The sequence below is a fragment of the Grus americana genome, chromosome 12 (genome assembly GCF_028858705.1).
Source record: "Grus americana isolate bGruAme1 chromosome 12, bGruAme1.mat, whole genome shotgun sequence".
NCBI classification, from domain to species: Eukaryota; Metazoa; Chordata; class Aves; order Gruiformes; family Gruidae; genus Grus; species Grus americana.
The window spans coordinates 1770074-1792570 of NC_072863.1; the positions used below are offsets into that span (position 1 = coordinate 1770074).

Sequence of the window (22497 nt, forward strand, 5' to 3'; positions counted from 1 at the left end):
CTGAACTGTAGGATAAAAAGATGCTAAGACAGTGCACGCATATATATGCACACGTACACTTCTAAGCATGTCTCCTAAACTGGCAATATTAAGGCTCCTTCCGGAGTCTAATTCTGCCAACATGAAATACATTTCTATCTCAATGTATTGCTTTTCCTACAGTAAATTTAAAATACATTAAGGTGTTATACAATAATGCTTCTCTAAATCTTAAGACTGAGAAGAGACTTTGGACAGAACACAGGTTTTAGAAGACAAGGTCAGGAAATAACACTGGAGTAGGATTCACAAAAAGAGGTATTAAACAATGATGACACTGAAGTAAAACAATGCCCAGTTTGGTCTCATCCTGGAACCACCTGGAGCAGAGAAGCAGAGGCTGAGGTTTACAGGGTCCCTTCTCCAAGCAGGGGTCATAGTACAGGCAGAGGACATCTACACCGATGCGCTGTCACTCTGCGGTTACAGTCCATTTTCCTTATCTGGGGGATTAAGTTTTCAGCACCTACAGTTCTGACGGGGTCAAAGGCTTCTGAGCTGACTGACCATCAGAGAAATCACCTGCTCACATTCCACTTTGTTTCTTCTGCCACAATACAGAAGTCCACTGGCATAAAATTCAGACCGTACCTAACGTGATGTCTGAGTCAGAAGCAAACTAGACTGTATTAAATCCTATTTAAAAGCAGACAACAAATCAATTGTTTTCTCCCTCACACAAAAAATTAAACAGATATGAGCAATCTAATTGGAAAAAAAAATCAATGATAGAAAAATGTTCAATATTAAAGGCAACCTGACACTTCAAAATTAATCAAGCCTCAGTAGGAAAGCCAGGCATTTTTCTTAGGTTGGTTAAAAATCAGTCTGCTGCTTTATCTTCCTTCCTTTTACATCAGTCATCTCCTCCGAGCTGCATTTGAAAATGGACATCACAAACGCTATCAGACAGGGCCTTACAGTGCTTTAGCATTAACAGAGATATATCATGTAGTCAGCAGAAAATATTATATGTGGACGCAAGTGGGGAGTGTGTTGCAGCTGCAGGCTGGCAAACAAAAGAGATGCAAAAAAAATGTGTATTTTTTAATGAAATCTGTAAATAATACAAAATAAAACCTGCTCCTAGAAGATTTCAACTTCCAGACGTAGCCCTCTGTTACTAAAAATATACACAATTTATATTTTCAGGCATCTAAAGAGAGCACTTGCACCAAAGCAGGCCCTATGTTTTATCCTGTTAGGTCCTTCAAGATCCTCTCTTAATGCATGTTTAGTTTGGCTATAAGAAATCACTGCAGCATTTCCTAGTTGGCCAGGGCGGCATTGCGGATGTTGAAATACTGCTTATGCCAAAAGTACATTCTGAAAAGCTCCTCAGCAAAAGATAGAGCAAATAATGAGGAATTATTCTTCTGAAGGGAAATAGAATGTGTCCACTCACAAACCACTATGAAAAAGTTCAGCTGTGGGATGGCCTCAAAGTCAGCTCTATCATTAGCAATTCTTAACAGACTTTAAACAGAAGAAAAAAAAAATTACAAGGAGAAGTCACTTAAGATTGAGCTTACACTGAATACACTTTGTTCTAGAAACAATGTGGGGGGCTTTTTGGTTCATCAACGGAACTAAAACCACCACTTGAGCTACATTGCATCATACTATAACACACGCTATAGCATATTCAAGTCAAAACTCATGGCAAATGTTGATGACTATGGTAACTCTATTTATGTACATATTAAGCAAGAACATATGGCACAGTTTCAGGTAGAAGGGAGATATTAATAAAAGTAGACTTCTACATGATTTTACAGTCTGAAGTTGCTACAGCCTGATTATCCACTACTGAATCGCTTCATTCCACTTTGGCAGAAAGAAACCTAACTTATCTCTGGGCTCTGCCAGACAGTTTTGGCAACAGAAAGTTAAAGTCTCATCTGTTGACAAGATCAGTATAAGGAACTCAAGCTCTGATTTAAAGTTGGTTTCAAACTTGTCTATCCCAGTCCTAATGACCAAGGGATAACAAAACCAAACCAAACCTCCCAGTTTTATGTGATAGCAAACACAGAACAAATGTATTTTTCAGTTTGTACACCTCAGTGTTTGCCAGTGCTCTGCATACTGTTCGCAATGAAGACTCAATTTCATACTGATGCATAAATTATGTGGGGGATCTTTCTTCAGGGTCTGCATGAAAGTACCTACTTAGAATAGCAGAAGCACAAACTGCAGAGGCAGCTGTATGCAAAAAGATAACTGCCCGGGGAACTCAAAGACAGTTGCAGGGTTTTCAAGCCTACTCAGAAAACTCCTAATTTTGAACATCACTAGAAAATGAGAAAGCTAGCCTATCCCATTTAAACATTTGGTTTTTAATTACTTTCCTTTAAAAATGCATTAATTTAAAAGTAAATCAAACTGGTAACTTCAAATATCTGTGATAACAGTTCAAATACCACACGTGGGTCTGATCTGCTATGACTTAACAACAGAGGAGTGGAAAATCAGTGAGAATGGAAAAGTAAAGCTAGGAGAGAAGCCCAGAGCCCTGCTCATTTCTTAGGCACATGTCACTAGCACTAACACTCCTCTTCACGCTTCTGCTGTAACAGTAGGGTGTTTTGCTGAATATTAAGGAGATCAGAGCTGGTTAAGAAAGGGGCATTGAAAATTTTGATAAATAGAGTTATGTTAGAATAGAAAAATTTGAATTAAGAGGAGATATAAAAGAGAAATATCACACGCAGTCCAGGGGGGGGAAAAAAAAAAAAGCTAAGCACCATCTGTACTCATCGGGGCTCTGCCACCGAGCAGGCTGCAGCCAGCTGGGATTGCTCAGATGACCCAGGCACCTACTGTCACCTTGAAAATGGGACTGAAGCAAAATCATGATGTGGATCCTGTTAATGGAGCTCCACAGACAGTCAGTTCAGAGCCGTCTGCTATCTTACTAAAAGTAATCTTCTACCGCCTACTAGTAGTATTAAAAACCCCCTGAAAACAAGTTCAAATTTTACTAAGTGAACAGAGGTTATTGTTTCCTACATTAAAGTTAAACAGTTGATAAGTTCAATGGAAAAAAAATGAGAAATGCTTTTAACAGCTGTTCTAGATAAAATAATCAATAGCCTTACTTTTAAAAGCCACACACACAAACATAATGAAATATAGGAATAAATTAAAGTTACCTGAGATACATAACCGGGAGGCACAAATATAGGCGGCATAGAACCATTTGGTGACATCATCGGAACGTGTGCTGGACCTGAGAAGTAACAAGGTGCCACTTTTTAACAAACGAGGCTTTTACAAACTCGAGACACCTTTTTTTCCAAAGGTGGTGGCTCACTCTGGTGCCTGCAAAGCCAGCAACTGCATCCAACTCTGTATTTATGGAACTACTTTTAGACAAGCAGATTTAGAAGTAAGGCTTAAATTACCCAATTAAAAAGTCGGTTAGGAGAGAAACTTAAATAATCAGGACTGCGAGTTTAAAAAAAAAATAAAGCGACTGTACCAAGTTTCCATCAAGAAAAATAATGCAATTCATGTCACTGATTGATAACTCATTTTCACATTCAAAAGACACATTAAGAATGCCTTAACTTTCAGGAAGCATCCAGAATTTTAGATAATATTGCTTATTGCAGGATGACTGTACATTTATTCAACAAAAAGCACAGATTAGATTTATCCCAACAATGATGCTTAAACAGCCAACTGTGTTTCTTTAATTATACAAAAATTAGCCTAGATAAATTTTAGTTCTCATTTTGTGAGAGTTAAAAGGCTGTAGCAACAACATACACACTATAGTAATGCTGACAGCTGGTCTACCAGATTATTATTATTTTTAAATAGGATTTTTTTTTCCAGTTTAAGCTGAAAGAAAGTCTTCTTGTCTGGGATTTGATGAAAACAGAATGGACACATTTTATATAATATAATTTGAAATGGTGAAAGATATTACAAAAATGGAAGTACTGATAAATTCAACTTGACTTACAGGAGATATTTTGACCCGACTCAGACTTGCAGTTGCGTCACTTACCCCAAAGGTAAAAAGTCGTGTGTAGCCACACGCGGAGGGCAGCAATGCTCCCCTCGGTATCAGCAGGCTGCTAATGCCACCACCTTACAGCAAAGGGAGGTCACACAGCGCCTAGTCAAGCTGTTTAGATTAGTGTGGACTAAATCCCAAGTAAATTCATGTGTTGAGTTTCAGAGAAGACAGTTGTTCAAGGATCGTTACAAAAACAGTTGAGGTGCTGGCCTTTTACAAATTAGGAGCAAAGTCTGCAGAGATGCAGGGAATCTTGGCAGTTTCCCAGTGCTGTCTTATTTGTGCTTTAAGTCCAAACTGAAAAATCTGATTTATTACATTGCAGAACACACAAAACCACGTTTGACATTACAAAGCAAATGCTGGTAGTAATTCTGTGATATTTGCAGAAAGAAAATAATTGGATTCAGGACTTCAGTTTTTCCTTTACCTTGAATACACTGAATGTGTCCATCTTCAGTTGTAATTGTAAATGTTTCACCTGGGTTTACCTGCACAAGAATAACCTGTAGAAAACAAAATACAAAAGAGGAGTTTTGTTATTTTAAAATTTTAGAAATTACCTGGGGAAAAAACCCACCTCTTCTTTATACCCACATATTAGATTAAAACAAAACACCTTTGGCAACATGTGAGAGTTAAAAAGCAAGTTGAGAAACTGACAGGTAGAATGAAATTTCCTCATACTTTGACATAAAATCATTGATTTTGCATAATCAGTATTTTTCTTTGATTACTGCCAGAAGTGCTTCCCTTGATACACTTGAAATAATTAAGTAACTTATTTTCAGTATTTTCATACTGCTTTTTCTTCTTTTACTGAAGCAATAAATTACCTAAGATTCACCTTGCTTTCTAAGCTTTGCCTATGAGATTATTTCAGTTTCAGGGCTAAATTGGCAAAATCAGGAATACACACACACACGTGGAAATAGAAAAGGAAAAACAAAGAAAAAAAGATGCTTTGCCCAAAACTCAGCTATGTTTTTTCATCGAAAGCGTGCTGGTACGTATTTTGACAATATATTCTCCAATGCTATCAAGTAACTTAAAGTATGCGGTCCTTTAGGGGTGGAAAGAGGGTAGAAGAGGTGATAAATAATGATCAAGTGTATTTTCTCACATTTGTGTAATTCTGTAGCTAAAGAAATACAACTAACAGTGAGGTTCCGCAGGTCAGTTTGGACACGATCAGCTTCGCTATCACACAAATCAATGTGGACATCTGCCAGAATTTTTCCGCAGGCCGTTTACAGCATCGTTTCCCTTGTGCTGGGTGACACAAACCATCACCTCATTCCACCCCATTCACAGCACACGCTTCAGTCTTATTGTAAAGTTCTGGCAGCTGTGCATCAGTCTTATTGTAACATGACATTACAACAAGAATTTTGCAGTGAGATTCTACTATATTCCATAGGCACAGGTCTAATTCATAGTAAAATGATTTTGTGCTGCTTCATCTCTGGTGATGGAGCTCCGTAAACTCCCCAGGCACCCGCACCACAGTTTCTCTATTCTCATCATTAGATTTTACCATCTAACTTCAACATTCCTTGCTTCCCTGAACCCATTACTCCATGTCTTAACCACCAACAAAATAAAGAATAAAGCACCAATAAAAGAAAAGATTGTCTCCTGTGATTTAGATGCCATGCCCTGTATATAAATCCTTTTGCAATTTGTATCTGCTGTTTTTTGGAAATGGTACCACACTGGTGACTTCTACTCGCAGCCTTTATCCTTCCCTTAGCAGACCTTTTTCTAAAGGGCCACTATAAACCAGTCATTCCTTATGATAAGCTGACTACCTAAACACAGCACTTTGTACTTGCTGCTAATTTTCTAGGTTATCTTTCTAGTAATCAAAATAATTTCAGGCTTCCAAGATGCTTGTAGTTCCTCCCATTTCATATCAGCTGCAGACTTATTAAGTACACTTCAATTCTATTACATTGGTCATTAATAAAAAGATCACTGAAAAGAATGAGACTTGAAATGGTCCTGTGGTCCCTCATTCAACCTTTGCATTTTGAGCAATTCCACTGACGACTCTTTTCCAAAGAGTTTGCCAAGTAGCTTATGCTGGCATTAACCAAAGCACACTTCTCCAGCTAACGTAGAAGAGAATAAGTGCAAACACACCCACGTTTCCTGAAGTTATAGCTTACGTCTCCTGCTTCTCTCTCCCTCTATTCGAGAGTACAACTTCTGCACAGGAAAGGAGATTAAGGTTTGCACAGAACTGTTGCACTGAAACTGCTGCAGGTAAAGCAAGACTTTAAGGAGCAGAGTGAGGAACGCTGTTTAACACTGATTTTACAGCTTCTGCATATTGCTATATTGATCTTTTAGTTTTTAACAGGGGATGCAGAAGCAGACATGAACACAGACCCTGCTCCAGCGAGTTCACAGTACAGGAGAATTTTACTTTAGGTAGATGAGTTGCTTCTGGACAGAAGTAAAACGCCAAAAAAACCTGAAAAGGGGTCCATCCTGCTGGATGGACACTCACAGGGTCAGGACTCCACTGGCAGGTAGGAAACCTCACAGCAAGGCTCATCTTCGGGGGCAAGAAAACTCAGATGCAGGAAAGGGATCCTCTCAGAAATGCAGAGCCTCTAAGTGTGTCACATCTTCCCAAGAGGTTTCAATTAACTGAACAGTTCAGGAAACTATTGACTGAACTCAGCGAAAAGGACTGTAAGTAAGCGGTGTAATCACAGGGCTGTAGAGCAGTTCAGAGACTGGAATTTCAGGAATGCACGGGGCAATGTCTTGGAGGAATGACTCACTATAATTAATGAAGCAAATGCAGTTCCATCTGCCTTCCACTAAGGAAAATTTCCAGGAAGCTTGAGTGTTTCTAAGGAGTCAGACGACAGCCTAGTGCTAGGAGTCCCAGGAATGGCAGCACCTTCGGGTGGCCCATGTAACCGTTTCAGAACTAGCGGGATCCACAGTTTGAAAGCTATTTTAAAGCACTGGTCAGCATTCTGCTTTTGTCCCTTATTCACACACTTTCCACTGCTGGAGTTTTTTTTCAGAACAAGAAACCCTTCAAGAAAAATTCCAACTTATTCACTTTATGTGAAATGAAACTGGGTGCTGCATCTGGCTGTTTGAAGTGATTGGCCAAACAGCTCAAGCTTTATTTCTGAGAACAAAAACAATCTACAATAGTCTATAATTAGCCTATCCTCCATGGCACTGGCAGCAAAATAATTAAAAATCATCTGCGTTAATAAAGTTTCTAAGTTAGTACTCTATTTAAAAGCAAACTTGCAAATGTGAGCCTGTGGCTCAGAAGCCTCTCTAGAGAAAAGTGCCACAAACAAGAGCAGCAAGTGTATTTATTAGGCAACTGAAGGATGGCAAAAGGAGCTGGTTCTTTACATACAGACATGTTAGAATGAGAAATGATGGCACATTAACATGAAATCACATTCCCAGCCTCCTGAAGATTGTTCACTAGACAGACTTATAATTGAATTTTATTGGAAATAACAAATAAGTCTTGGAGACTATGAGTCTTTAAGTCTACTCTTCAGATGCCATTTTCCCGTGCATCTCCAAGATACAACTCTTTTTTTTTTTACCTCACCTGATTGCAAACAGTCTCCACTAGGTGCCAAAAATGTCAACGGCCATCACCTTCTTTTGGGTCATTCAGTACACCCTCGTATTCTACACATGGATCTATACCGAGACATGCTACACAAATACAGCTATGGTGATGGTGTCTAATTAGATCTACTTGATTGCTTTCCCTTGTGTAACATGAAACACAACCTACTGAATAACCTCACAGCTGGTCAGTGTCTAAAATATCACATTGCTAATGCTAGAACTTCAGAACTAGCTTAGAGACTCTATAGCTTTACTTATTTCAACACACAGTCATTGTACCTTTATCTCCAGAGCCTGAGGAAAAAAAGCAGAGTACGCTTTTCTTAATAAAGCCTGTATTTCCAAGTATACTACAACTGAAGCAATGCAGACCTCTCCTCCTTCCCCATCTGTAACCATCACAAAATAAAGGATATCTCCTTTAAAACTTCCCAGCATTTATGGTCTATCAGACCCTCAACAATTCATGATTATTTTGTTGTACCCTGTTTATCCACTGTACATTCAAGCATGCCAAGGTCTTCACTGTTACCCTTCATAATCATTTCACGTGACAGTTATCCTCCAGAAACTTTTACGCAACTTTCCCTTCTGGATTAACCCCTTAATTCCTATTTCAATTAGCGTCAGACCCTGGAAGTTATATACTGATCAGATCAAAGCAATGGGCAGTTTTGTCCCCTGCTTCAACAAAATGATTATTTAACTCCAAGCACATAAAGCCTTCAAATTTATGTTTTGTTATCCTAGAAAAGCTCACATTGGAAGGGACTTATTGGACCAGATGGTCTCTCACTTTTGTGGGAACAGGAGCCCAGATGAGATTATCCAGCACCCTGTCCAACTGCAGCCAGCCCACAAACAGCCACTTAGCTACTGAAAACCAAGCAACTTTTTCTCTCCTACCAGGATCTGTCATGTTTGTAGCTGCTGGGGCAGGGGGAAGATGCTTCTTAAATTAAGATCCAGTGTTAAAACGTCATGGTGCCTGTAACATTTCTGAGTGCACTGAAAATCCATCTCCAAATGATGGGAAGATATCTCAGCTTTTGCAGTACAAGGCACTTGGCTTCTACTGCCAAACAGTAAATTCACTTCAAGTTTACTAACAATTCATACAAGCTTGTGTTTCCATTTGTTTTGCTGTCACTTTTGGCTGTATTTCTAATCATACTAGGTACTTCTGAAGGGCTGTGTCCAATAAAATTCTGAAGTTTCAACTAAACATACTCAGGTTTCACCACTGCACTGTAATTATTAATGAAGATACTTAGTATCAGCAAGCCAAGGTCTTTCCTCTCCTTTCCCTGCAATAGACTTCTTGGTTTAGAGCACTGCAACCACTTGCTAATCTTCATTGATTATTTTACATGAGGTTTAAGAAAAGCTTTCAAAACCTTAGTAGTTTATTAAATCCATATATTGTATTTTTCCTTTTAGTCTTTGATTATGTAGTTTAATTAAAGCACTTACATGCGTATAACAAACATTCCTTTTAATGTGCGATCTTTCCATACTGCCGCTATATTAATGTTGAATGATTTTCTTCCTCTCTATATTTGCACTTCTACTTTACTCGTGATATCAGTGCTGAGGACCACATGCTTTTCTAACTTTGCAAACCAGAAATGCCAACCTCCCTACTACCACCGCTGGCCCAGTATTACATGACTTGTATGAAGGTGCACTGGATTTCCTTGCCTGTTGTATGCTGTCCCCATTAACCATATGAGGTAGAAGCGGCACTTCGTTCAATATCGGCGTAGCTTCTAGTGGAGGCGGCTGGTCGGCCATCATGTCTGAAAACCATTCATTGACAACCGCTCACATGAACCGCCTGCTGAAACAAAAAGAGAGTGTCGATATTAGATATGTCTCTCCCCTTCCTCAAACAATTCTCTACTTCGTTTGCCAAACTTGGTACCAATGTTTCAGAAGAAAAATATAGCAGTGCCTTCAGGACATTGTGGGTTTTTTTTTTTTTTCCTTCTCCACAGAACAAACACTTGCGCTATGATATTAATTGAATCCTTCAATGACAGCAATTCAAGAACTTTTGAAAACTCAGTAGGAAAATATCACCAGACTTCAACACTCCACAACTCTCCCCCAGAGATTTTCAAATAAACTGATGCTAACTGGAGGCAAAAGTTACTATAAAACATCCACTTTTAGCTTCGCTGCACACTTAAAAACTTGTGCAAACTGACAGCCTTAAAAGCATGGAGGGGATCACATGCCATATAATCGGGTTCTTCACAATGGAGTACACCCAAGTAGTCCGATATATTACCCTACTTTTCATTTTTAAGTACTGCATTTAAGCAATACCTATCCTTCTTCCAAAAATACTCTTTAAATATGTATCATGCATATTCAACTTGACATGCCACGAGTGATGACATCAATACGTAAATGAAGCCATTACGCAGCAGCACTTCTACACTTATGCAGCACTTTATTCCTAAATTTGTAGTTACAATTTCTAAATTGCTTGTACTCCAGAACCCAAGTTTTAGGCCAAATATTTCACATACTACATGTATGTTTCAGTCCCTGTGATGATCAAAAAACCTCCCAAACCATGCAACTCTTCCAGTGTTGCAACACATCATCAATACAGAAGTCTGACACAGTGAAAACAAGTGGCTTAAGGCCACACAAGAGAGGGCAGTACTTTGTACAAAAGTCTTTAACCAAGTACTGTGTAGAACGGCATGTGGAAAAGTGCTGCATAGTTGTGGGCTGCTAGTGAATAATCTGTAATTGTAATAAGTCAAAATACAATCCAAACGTTAGTGAATTTTCAGTGTATAGTTAATTCAGCATCCATAAAAAGCACAAGATAACAGGATACAGGAAATGCTGACATTTCCTTCTGCCTTCCCATTACCTCCTATAAACCCATACAGAAGACAAAACACGGTTAGGACAGTCCAATTCATTAAAAATAAAAACCAAAATCAAAACGAAAAACATTCCCCCCTGCAATGTGTGCATGAACCAAGTCAGTCTATCCACAACTGCCAAATCCTTGTTCAGTTCTCTCTAACCGGTATGGAAATGACAGGGGGTGGGGGGGGAAGGAAAACACCTGATTAATTCTGTACTTTCAGGACTGAATCATCAGCAGATTAGCAACAGTAGGAGAAATATCACAGTCTGTTATCATTTCACCTGGTGTTAACTCATTTTGTTCAGATTCAATTGAGATTACACGGATTTCTCCTGTATTAGCACTACAAGGTAAAGAGGTTGGTAGCATTCATTGGTAAAAACCACATTTTGTTTGCAAAAGCATCTCGAAATAACCGCTAAAATCACACAGCCACAAAACGCAGCATAACAAGGAAACCAGCTCATTCTGCCTACCAACTGTTTTCCGGGTCTGCTCCAGTAACAATATTAAGAGGCCAAATAGGACCGCACAGGTGCACATGGCCTTAAAGTTTAAATTTGTATCAGGTTTGTCCTAAATATACTTAACTACCTTAGCGTGTTATTTATTTCCTGAATTAAATAATCCTCCATGCTATCGGTCAGATTCTGAATTACCTCTGCCAAGGAAACAAACTCATCTGATTGTATGTAACTATTCCACTTAAAAATAGCTGCACGGTAACATCGCCAGTCAGTATGTTAAAATTGAGGCAGAAGTTTATTCCACTACACCTTTCCCATTTTTAGAGGTTTAGAGGTTAGATTTAAGTCTTAAGAGCCATAATAGGAATTCAGTATACACAGGCAGATTAAAAATACTTTATTTTACATATGCGCATAGTCTCAATTTCTTTCATCTAAGAACCTCAAAGATGACAGAAATTAGCACTTAACATGAAGGGGAAAACCCTTTACCAAACAGCAACTACATCTGCATTCAAATGTTCAACCAAAACAACCAGCTGTAGAAAAACATGTTCTGAAACAAGTCCCAATACCACCTGCAATTTTTAATAAACGTTCAAAGTTTCTATCCTACTCTCCTACGCCGGTTGAATATAATTCTCTGAGGCTTGGTCTACATTAGTGAACAGCACAGTGTAGTTAGTACAAATTGTAGAGCAGAGCATCAACATTCACGTGGTTTTTAGAATCCTTAATCTACTGCCTAATGACACAGGTAGTATTTACATTTACACCCACACACACATGTTCTACTTGCTTAGTGCTGTAACTTCACATTTTTCAGAGGAAGAACTTAATACTTGGAGTTTATACAGTTAATGACAAGCTCCAAAAATAGCAAACACAATTTCATGTCTTCATAGGAACGTCCATATGGTCAGAGAGAATAGAAGTACTCGCCTAAGTGAAACCATTTTAATAACTCTTGGGCAGTTTCACCTGACTCGGAACATTAACATTTTACTGTACAGCTGGGCTCAGATGGCTGCAAGTGGCAAAACACTAATGATAAAGAGGAACATCTCACTGCAATGCTGATAGATTTGCAAAACCCACTTGTTTGGGGGTTTAGAGCACAGCTTCATTCTGTGAAAATACTGGCAAAAGACACCGCTGCTCTCAAAGATAGCACCTCTGCTTGTAAATGGACATGGGACTCAAGCTCTTCCTGGTGTAACAGGTAAACTTTCCAAGGGAAATAAAGCTCTCGCACTGAACACACTATCAACGGGTTTGCCTCCCAAAAGTCTCCATTTCATTCAAGGAAGTAGGTAGTATTTGGGTAAATAAAAAGAGAATTCCTGAAAAGTTATTACATACTCAGCACAATTTCCTGAAAAACAAACAAAGAAATAGAGATCCATCCCAAAAAGCCATTACCCACACCCTCCTACTGCTAGTCAGCCCAGGAGCGAGGAACCCAGCCCTGCCGTCCCCCTGCTCAGCCCCATGACTCTCCCACCGAAGGCAGGGTAAGCCAGGCAGCACAGCTGCAAAGGACCAAGGCACCGGCGTCTGAAGAAAAGGTGGAGCGCAACCACTGCGTGGGCTGAGAGGAGATTCCAGCATCCCAAACCCACCTCCACCCACAACTCCCAGTCACAGTCCTGCCAAGTCTCACAGGTTCCCTCAAACACTGTCACTGATGCGGGGTACCTTCTGAACCCTCGGTTTTACCCCAAACCAAGTTACCAGCTGGATTTGCCTAGCCAAGCTGAGTTGTACATGGCCCAAAAAGGAAAACCTACCTATAGGCAGAACTGCATCAAAGAGCTTCTTGGGAACCCTAAAGGTAGTTTGTTCTACCACGTGCTTGTTAAGAGAGGCTCAGATCGCTATTTTCCAGGGTCTGTTCCTGGTAGCTAGGTGGTTTAAATTTATCATCACTACTAACTATCCAACTGGTCAGGGTAAAAAAAAAAAAAAAAAAAAACACCAACAAAACTGTTTGCACTAAGAACTCACAGGCTGCATTGATATTAAAGATGAGCTAACACACAAAGTTTTAAATTCTAGACTGAAAATAAACAAGAAAAATCCCATCTGTAAGCATTAAAGAATAGGCAAATTTTGTAGTTTCCAGGATTGCAAAGGAAAATACTGAGAATTAGTGAATCACAGAACCATAGAATGGTTTGGGTTGGAAGGGACCTCACAGCCCATCCAGTTCCACACCCCTGCCATGGGCAGGGACACCCTCCACTAGCCCAGGTTGCCCAAAGCCCCATCCAACCTGGCCTTGAACCCTGCCAGGGAGCCAGGGGCAGCCACAGCTTCTCTGGGCACCCTGTGCCAGGGCCTCAGCACCCTCACAGGGAAGAATTTCTGCCTCATTATCTAATCTCAATCTCCCCTCCTTCAGCTTAAGGCCATTACCCCTTGAATCATTATATATGAATCAGTAGCAGAATTTGTAGAGACATCTTACAGAGCTTTGTCACCACGCATTGGAGATTTTTGAGTCAGAACGGAATTAAATAGATTAATTTTTAGAAAGGTTACATTTTGCAAGGGTACTTCTGGCCAGATTCATTTCTTTACAGTGGTTTCTATTAGACATCAGCTAAAGGTCATTCCCAAACCTTGTTTGAGCTGAAGGATGAATTCAGCCCATATCGCATGATAGTCATTAAAAAAAAAAAATAATTGGGACTAACCATCTCAAAACCAAATTGTTTTAGCAAAGCTGAAAGAAGTAATAGTGTGTATCGCATTTCTACGTTAACAGAAATCTATACCGGAAATAGCTTGAGCTACTGCTTTCAAAGATTATTTGTTCAAGACACACGCATCTAAAAAGCTGAAATATTTTGTCATTTCACAACATTAAATATATATAATACATCAAATAAAACCATCTCATTTCTTAAAAATGTTCCCTGAGAAGTGTTCCTGAGCAATTCAACACTGTGCTAATGTAATATGGTTAATCATGTTAACCATATTAAAAAAAAGGCAATATTTTCCACTGACAGTCTCACACTACAAAGGCTTCTAAGAAAAACAGAAAATCTTAATGACTAGCCTTCCAGAAAACAATTACAGTATACAGCGGCTGTGCCTGACCTCACTTCCTGACATAGTAAAAACGCCGAGACTCTGGAAGACTGAAACATTGGCCTTCCCTATTCTCCAGCCCAAATTCTTCTCAACCAGTGCTGCAGTCATCCTGGACCCCGTCCAGCTCCCGAGGATTCGCACTGAACTCAGTGTTCATTGATTCATGCCTATTCCCGTCTGAAGTCAGCGCCGCAGCCGAGAAAGCCGGGCTCTTATTTACATACAAGCCAGCTATTATGCTCCCTATACGGAACGAGCAGAGCAAAGGGAGCCAACAGAAGCCTATATGATGTTGGATTATCGTACCTTAAGTCTGGAAAACATCATGGATTCTCGTGAGACGTTTTGAAATCAAAATCTAAAATTGTCTAAAATAGTTTCAATCCAAAGTGGAATAAATATGCAAGTCTAGTACATGGGGGTAGTTACTAACAAACGTTTACTAAAACTAGTAGAAACAATGTGTACTGCATTACAAAGTCTCCTTCAACTCACAGTCACTTCCACTTGAATGATGCAACAGAAACAACTTCAAAATACTAACGGTAATATCTCTAAGAAAACGTTATGACCAGAATAATTTTCTGTATAAACACATCGCTTCTGTTGTATCAACAGAAAACACCAACACCACATCAACAATTTTGCAGACATGGTTTCTCTTTAGGCAGTAACGATGAATTTGCGATCATTTATGTGCAGGGCATGCAAAACCAAAGAAGAGCAGTTTGTGTATTCATTAAATGTGTTTTATAGTACTATACAAAATAAGAAAAATTTCATATATTGAAAGAATAACTTTTTCATTGGAATTCTATCCTTTAATCATATTAACAGAATATGAGATTATCTATTGTGCAAATATGTAGCAGTATTATGTATTTAAAAATCCTGCTATCTCAGAATAAAATATTTTCCTAGTATATTAAAAATCTCTCTCCAGATAGGTATCACACAGCAACTAAATGGGAGGAACACTGTAGATAGAAATGGATCAGCTTCATTCCACTGCCCAGAGTAGAAACTGAACAGATTTCATAAACAGTAAAAAAAAAGTTTATAATCCCACACAGAAGCTACCACAAAGACTGTATTTTCATTATAATAAGTGCCGGATTTAATATGAGAAAGTTCCTATTCCAAGGAGGTTATTACTTAAATGGAGACTTTTTTTTTTTTTTTTAAATACAGTATGCCTGAGTTAGAAAGAACAATGTGTCCAGGGCCAAAGAGGAAGTCTGAGGGAGAGCTAGAAATTTAGCTCAGACTTCCTGATTTCTAGGTTCAGTGCCTAATGCAACCTTCTAGCCTGATCGTAAGTTTACCTGTATTGCAGGAAGTAAGCTACCACAATATTGCTACTTATTAAAAGCAGTATTGTATAAAACCCTAAAGCTTTAATTATACTTTTTTAATTAACAGAATTACTAATTAGTATCATATACTTACTATACTTTTATATATTTATTTTCTCTAAGGGGGAGAAAAAACCCCCAAAACCCAAAGTCTCATTACAAGCAACATACTTACTATCTTCTACCTTTGGAAAAAAGTAACATCTAGAACTGGATCTGTGGACACACATATATGAAACTCATGTACTCTGACAAAAAAACCCCAAACCAATGTTGAGACACCATTGTGCCTTAAACTCCAGATCTCTTGCAAACTGAGACCTCTGAGTATTTTAAACACTCTCTAACCTGTCAGTTAAATTTTGTCAAAAGGTTGTTAAAAAGAACAACATTAGACCCAAACAAAAGTCATCCCCAGTCTCAGGCTAAGGAATAGCCTCATCAGAAAGATCAAACCTTACTTAGGAATTCTAAAAAAAAAAAAACCAAACCAACCCCCTCACCCCTCCAGATCTGAAATTCACGCCTCACGCAATTTTGAGGTAGGAAACATTTTGGGGGGGGGGGGGGGGATACAAGCTACCCTCTCCCACCCAGGTTTTTCAAATAAACAGTATTAACAAGGTGTTTAAGATATCATCCCAATCCTAAAATAGTTCTCCCCTGCCACAGGACCACACATGAGACGTTCTAGGTGGACTGGTTTACTTTTAGCAAGATTAAGGGAATGAGAGACTTAACAGAATCATACTTAACAGAAGCTCAGTTACAACTTTAGCTCTGAAGAGACCACCATCACTCCATAACAGTCATCTGTTCAAAACTAAATATATGTTTTGATTAAAATGTTGGAAATAATTTATAATGACACCCAAGTGAATTTGTCTGCACCATCTTGTATGAAGTTTGGCTTCTAGCCAGAAGGGTACCACAACTTCGATGCTGAAAACATTCTTCATGACTTACCCAACAAATACGCTCAGTCAATCCTTTGTTAATACTTAGAGCTGTGAAAAGCCCCATGTCATTTTGATCCGGGTATTGCTAGGACCTCACAATTTTGACCTAGGGGAGGTCTGGGACCCAAGTACAACAAAAAAAAACCTCAACAAAATGCTCACCCCAACTCCACAGACACGTAGTACAAGGTTTCTGCGCTCTGCACCAACTGCTTTCTTCTAGAAACTCTTTAAAAAGCTTTAAAAGTGTCAATTCCAAAACACCTAAACTCCTGCTATGCTGCAGACATAGAACTACGTGCTTTACATGTGGAACATCACAAGCTCTAAGGAAAATAGCAGAATCGCCTAATCCTAGCATTGCACTGCCATCACGTAAAGTGCTTCTGCTCAGGACCACGTCCAAAGTGACGACTAACAATTTCATTGCTGGAAGCTTTCAAAAGTGGGGCAGGGAATATCTGAAGAGACCACAAATGTGTCAACTCTACAGAGGCCCAAACATCCCCCTGTATTTTCCAGAAAGTTTAACAGTTAATGCTTATTCCAAACTAGTGCTAATAGTTTCCATGGTAAAATACAGAAGTGACCACAAGCCGTTTATCATAATTCGGATCGTCCATCTGTGCTCACAAAGACCATCTGGGGATCAAACACATCAGGTCAGTCACCAGAAGAACCTCTAGTAACTTCCTAAAAACTGCAGAAAGCTGGCTGGCTCCTGCAGCCTGCAACAAGAATGACCCATGGAGGGGGAAGCCCAAGGTGTAAATGCTCTGTAGGAGAGCAGGGGGGGAAAAAAAGCAACTAGTAATTTAGAGAAGGACCCTTTTTTTCTCAAAATGATTAAATTAACATCTCTCAGGGTACTGCGAGACCTGATTGCCCATAGAAACTCTCTCTGAAGGAAAAGCAAGAGTGAGATGGAAAGCCTTCATATCATAGCCACCAAAACCCCCTAAAACCACAAAGAAACAGCAGATGCCACATACTAAGACGCATCGGAACTTGGATATAAGCGATAACATCAACTTCCATCCTCCCTTACCAATCTGGATCAGGTTCCTCACGTGACTGTGCCAGGAAAGCAATAAAAAACCTGCTCCCCTCCACACTCAAATAGAAACTACACAAGCAACTGCCCACAGCATTCAAGAATATTTTCTAGCCTGAAACTACATCCCTCAAGATTTGAGGGCTCTATTCCATGGTGGGGAGGGGAGGAAAGGCAAGTCACAATCTGAAGAGTAGTGCTCACCCTACAGGGTTACACGCATTTCCCCCGTGACTGCAGAACTTCTTGCTGTTCTTCACAAGAGAAACTCCACTGTTAAGAACTGTGAGCCGGGAAGAAAGTACCTGTCGATGCCCAGAATACATTAGATTTGACCTGATTTGAGCTCATTGGTCATACTATGGCCATGTTTGTTCTCTTTATTATTCATTTATGAGGCTCATAAAGTTTGCATTAACAGTTTCTATAATGCAAACATCACATAACTTTTAGATAAATATTTTCCTTTATTGTTTTACTTATTTTATGTCTTTACTCTTATTGCCAGAAAAGCAGAGTCATATCCTAAGCACTTCTGTGCTGCTTCCTAAGCGACCAGCCCCATAAAACGAAACCCAGTAGTTCCTGGAAGGTCCTATTCCTCAAACTCCTCAAAGGACTGAGCCCTCAAAGAGTTTCATTCTTATCTCAACTTTAAAACAGTAACAGGATATTTTCCATATATATTGATATTGTTAAAAAAATGAATTAAATGCAAAACTGACTGCTGCTTTCCACTGGCTAGGAAGGTGCCACGTTCTGGCATAAGCTAAGTTGCTCATTTTAATGTCCTAAAGCTACAGAAAGCATGAAAATTTCAAGCTTATGCAAAAAAGCTTTTAATAAATGCAATGCAACAGCATTTTTACTTAAAATATTATTTTCTAAGCGTGAAACTTTGCCCTTTGAATTTCAAAACATTGTTCTGGTTGTTCAGGCCTTGAAGGAAACCAGTTTATTTACATATTAACAACATAATACTGAAATTCTATATCCAAATGTCTATCTAAATCACTTAGAAATTATGGAAGTAACATACACCACAGTTCATTGAAAAGTAATTCCAAAAAAACTGCTGACTAGAGTCACAAGAAATAGAGCGCACTGTTGAGTGTACGCTAAGAGTGTATTTCTTTGCAAATAAAATACACAGGTCTGGAAAGACAACCCCATAGTCTTAAGGGCACAAGCCCTTCTATGTACCTGAAAACATATCTTGGTGATAATATGGGAAGGGCTACAGGGAAACCTTAACCAGTCAGCAAAAAGGTAGCTGGAGTTTGCACCTTTAAGTAACTACAGATGAAGCAAAATGTTTAAAACCGTGCCAAGATTTACAAGATGGGAACGGCAAGTTTCTACAGGGAGCTGCTGAAATTCAGGTTAAGGATCTGGATAACTATGTACAATTCTTCTCCATGGGACAAATTTGGTCTTAAAGTGGCACGTAAAATTGAAAATCTTTTACAATACTCTTTCCCCTCAAAAGAAAAGTTCTGCCCATTTATTTACCAACCCTCTTCAATTTGAGGGGAAAAAGTACTGCTTCAAAGAATGAAAACAATCCAAAGAAACGGCTATTTTATGTGCAGACGAGTCCACTGCAAGAGAAACATATATTCCACAGCACCCTGTTCACCTGAGTTTCCTCCCTCTAGTGAGGAATACCTAGTTCACGGCAAGGAATAAATACCTAAGTATTTTAAAAATTTTTTCTTAGAATCTTCAAGTAAGAGCTGGCTGAGGAGCAGCCAGAAAAGTGGCAAATTTAAGTGTACCCTGAGCTTGGCTGGTCTTTGTCCTACGCGATGTACTTCCAGACACGCAACACGCCACGGCCTGTGTTATGCTCAGAGCCAATGAAACCTCCTGGGATTACGCCAGGGAAGCACCAAAACTCAGACTTTTTTAGTGCCAGAGCTGGGTAATACTTGTCCTAAGTTTAGCTAGAGAACATTACAGGATGGCAGACACACGCACAAAGTTGGTATGACACAATCAAGATGTGATCCAAAAGTTATTTTCCAAATGCTTGCATTCCAAATCTTGAATAACAATTTATTTACTTTAAACTTGACTCCAAGAGAGAGCAATCATCCAGATTACTAAAACCAACAGCAATAACGCTATTTCCGGGAAAGGCTCCCTACCATGACACTGGTCAGAGCCATCAGTTGTCGTCTAAGCCAACAAAACAGAAGTAAAATCAGGACTTCACAAGACTAATTCAAGCAGGAGTTTGCTTTCAGGTTTCTGTAGGCACTACAGAAAGCACAAAAATACAGCAAAAGCAAAGGATTTCTTCAACTTGTACAAGAACATGCAAACTTCAAGCAAGGAAGCGTTATTCTGTTACACAAACTGAAGATTGTTTTCTTCGCACAACATGAGAGGAGGTTCAGGCTGTAATGCTTTAGCTGCACAGCGGATCAAATTAGTCTAGTTAAAACAGGTTATACTTAAACCAAGGGCTAACACACACCAATAAATTACTTAAATTACCACAACTGAGCAGTCCCATGGTAACAGACCATGTGCGTTTTTTTAGTTCATGGAAAATGCAAGGTAAAATGCAGGTATGAGATCATACGCATGAGGTTTAAGCAAGCACACCTCACTCAGTGTTTGTGAGGAACAGGCATATAACTACTTAGCACAGCAGGTGATGCACAATAACACACTAAAATAATTTGCTTCCGTATCTGAACTTCAAATATTTATTGGTAAACCAGTTAAACTGCTACAAGTTCAGTGATGTAATCACACCTTTACATAAGAGCAGAAGTGGAAATTACCAGTTTTGAAGACTCTAAGTATGACAGTTTATATATATCTGTTTTTATAAAGTTTATATTTTAAGAAATTCAGGCATTAAAAAGCAAAATGACAGTTTACAATACACCAAACCCTTGTTTACATAATATCTTCCAAAATGGAATGATTCTTCTAAATAATTATCACCTCTGACATTTTGAAATGGACAAACACACATGCATGGGTAAGCAGATTAAACCTTCTGATGAAAACAGTCACTCCGTTCAATACTAACATGTACCGTCGTGCAAATACTTAAAGAGTACTAAAGCTACTTACATCCGTGCAGATATTAAAGGCTGCCTTTATCCCTTCAAGTAATTGTAGTATAATGAACCCAACAGAAGTTATATGTTAACAGTACAGATCACTAGCTTGGAACACTTTAATACTTCACATAGCAGAACTGAAAGCAACTGATGCCCATTAAAAAGATATCACTGCTGAAGCTATTTAATAAAGGGCATTAAACAGCAGATAAAAATACTTCATCTAAATTTATAAACCCATATTTAACATGGTTAAACAATTTTCCTCCCAAAATACCCTATTCAACTCCAGGAGACTGTAACATGGTTACTAATATTTTTTTTCTTTATATCTTGTAAGAAATCTATCTGCTGATTGATCTTTCACTCACAGGACACTTTCAACTCTTCTCCCTGAAGACTTGTTTTGTACTTACTTACCTAGTTTCGCATCACATTCTGATCTACGCTGACCAGCTACCATCCAGTTCTTTCCTCAATTTCTTCTGTTGCATGAAAATGGGGTAAATTGCTCTTTAGCAACTTGAGACTAGCATATTACACTTGAAGTTTGGTGTATAGTGGTGACTTGAAAACTATTTCTTCATTAGAGGGAACTTAGTCACAGCACAAATAATCCCCCATCATAGAAAAACTAAAATCTGCTTGGATTAAAACCTGCTTGGATGCCTTTCAATTCAATGAACAGCACGTTAGCTGTGGTGTAACGCAAAAATGCAATTTCATCCTCTAATACAGCCGATGTGTGATTGCTTTCCTCAACGCAGCAGTCACACCAGGCTAAAGAATACACTGCTTTAAGCTATGTGCAGCCAATGTCACACACACAATGATCAAAACCTTGCCAGAGGATAGGGTTAATTAGTGACTATATAACCGTTGTGTAGTATTGATGGATACCCATTTTGAGCAATATAAACAACTGCTCTCTTCTAATCCGCAGGTAGACCATGAAACATGAATCCAAATATACAAACTGGAAAGACCAAGCCTCCACCAATGCAACAGGTGGTTCTACATCTAAATGTTCTTTTTAGAAAAAGCTTGACGATCGTCTTCAGGACATACTCATGTCAACTCTTCAAAAAAATAAAAACTACTTTGTGTCTTTCTCAAAAAGGTGGTTTCCGATTCACAAATACTTTATACTGCATCTGCTTATTCTCCTCCCATGTAAAACACACTGTTCTAGCCAACAGCTTCTAAAACTTATCCTTACTTTTGGCTACTTGTATTTTTGAGAATGCAACTGCCATGGTTTCATAAGGCTTGTACACTATTGTACATCAGAAGACAATTCACAGGAGTCTTCATAAAAAAAAAGAAAGAATTCTTACTCTCACAATTTTCTGGCATATTTCTTTCTGCTTCTGAAGTGGGTCACAGTTCCATGACCTGATCAATTCCACAACCAAGGAGCTCAACTCCATGAGCTCCAACTAAAACCAATGGATCTGAGTAACACCACCTAGTTATCAGCATGCTACCACCCACTTGAGTCATTTTCTATGCAGGAAATGCATTTTACTAAAAACGGGATTTACTTTCTTTATCCAGAGGCCAATTACACAAGTCTCTCTACAACGAAACTTCCAGGTAAGGGGGTGGGGAGGTGAGGGAGTGGGGTAGAGACAGCAAGTAACATGAAAATAGAGATAAGGTTACTACCTTATAAAATCAATAATGTTCATGTGGAAATACTGAACCTCTTCTTACCTCAAGAACTCTATCAGTTCTTCCTTCCCCAACTCATTTTTTCCATTTGATAATAAGTTACCAAAAAACTTGTTCCAGGGGAAAAAAAAAAAAAAAAAAAAAAAAGAGGAATCCTAAGCTTAGGAGTCTGTCAAATATTTTTATATTATTTCACCTTTAAAGTGTT

General features: G+C 38.9%; 1 protein-coding gene across 3 annotated transcripts in view; it reads right to left on the minus strand.

Annotated features, from left to right (window-relative positions):
- LOC129211682 (fibronectin type-III domain-containing protein 3a-like) overlaps positions 1-22497 on the minus strand; it is a 48495-nt gene that overhangs the window by 20568 nt on the left and 5430 nt on the right. For 2 of the 3 annotated variants that reach the window (XM_054839149.1, XM_054839150.1), the window contains exons 3-5: positions 9401-9536; positions 4500-4575; positions 3195-3271 (exon numbers count right to left, since the gene is read on the minus strand). In XM_054839149.1, the coding sequence (XP_054695124.1) occupies positions 3195-3271; positions 4500-4575; positions 9401-9496 (249 nt within the window). In that variant the 5' untranslated portion in view covers positions 9497-9536. Of the gene's footprint in view, positions 1-3194; positions 3272-4499; positions 4576-9400; positions 9540-22497 lie in introns of all 3 variants that reach the window. The other variant, XM_054839148.1, reaches the window with a different exon arrangement.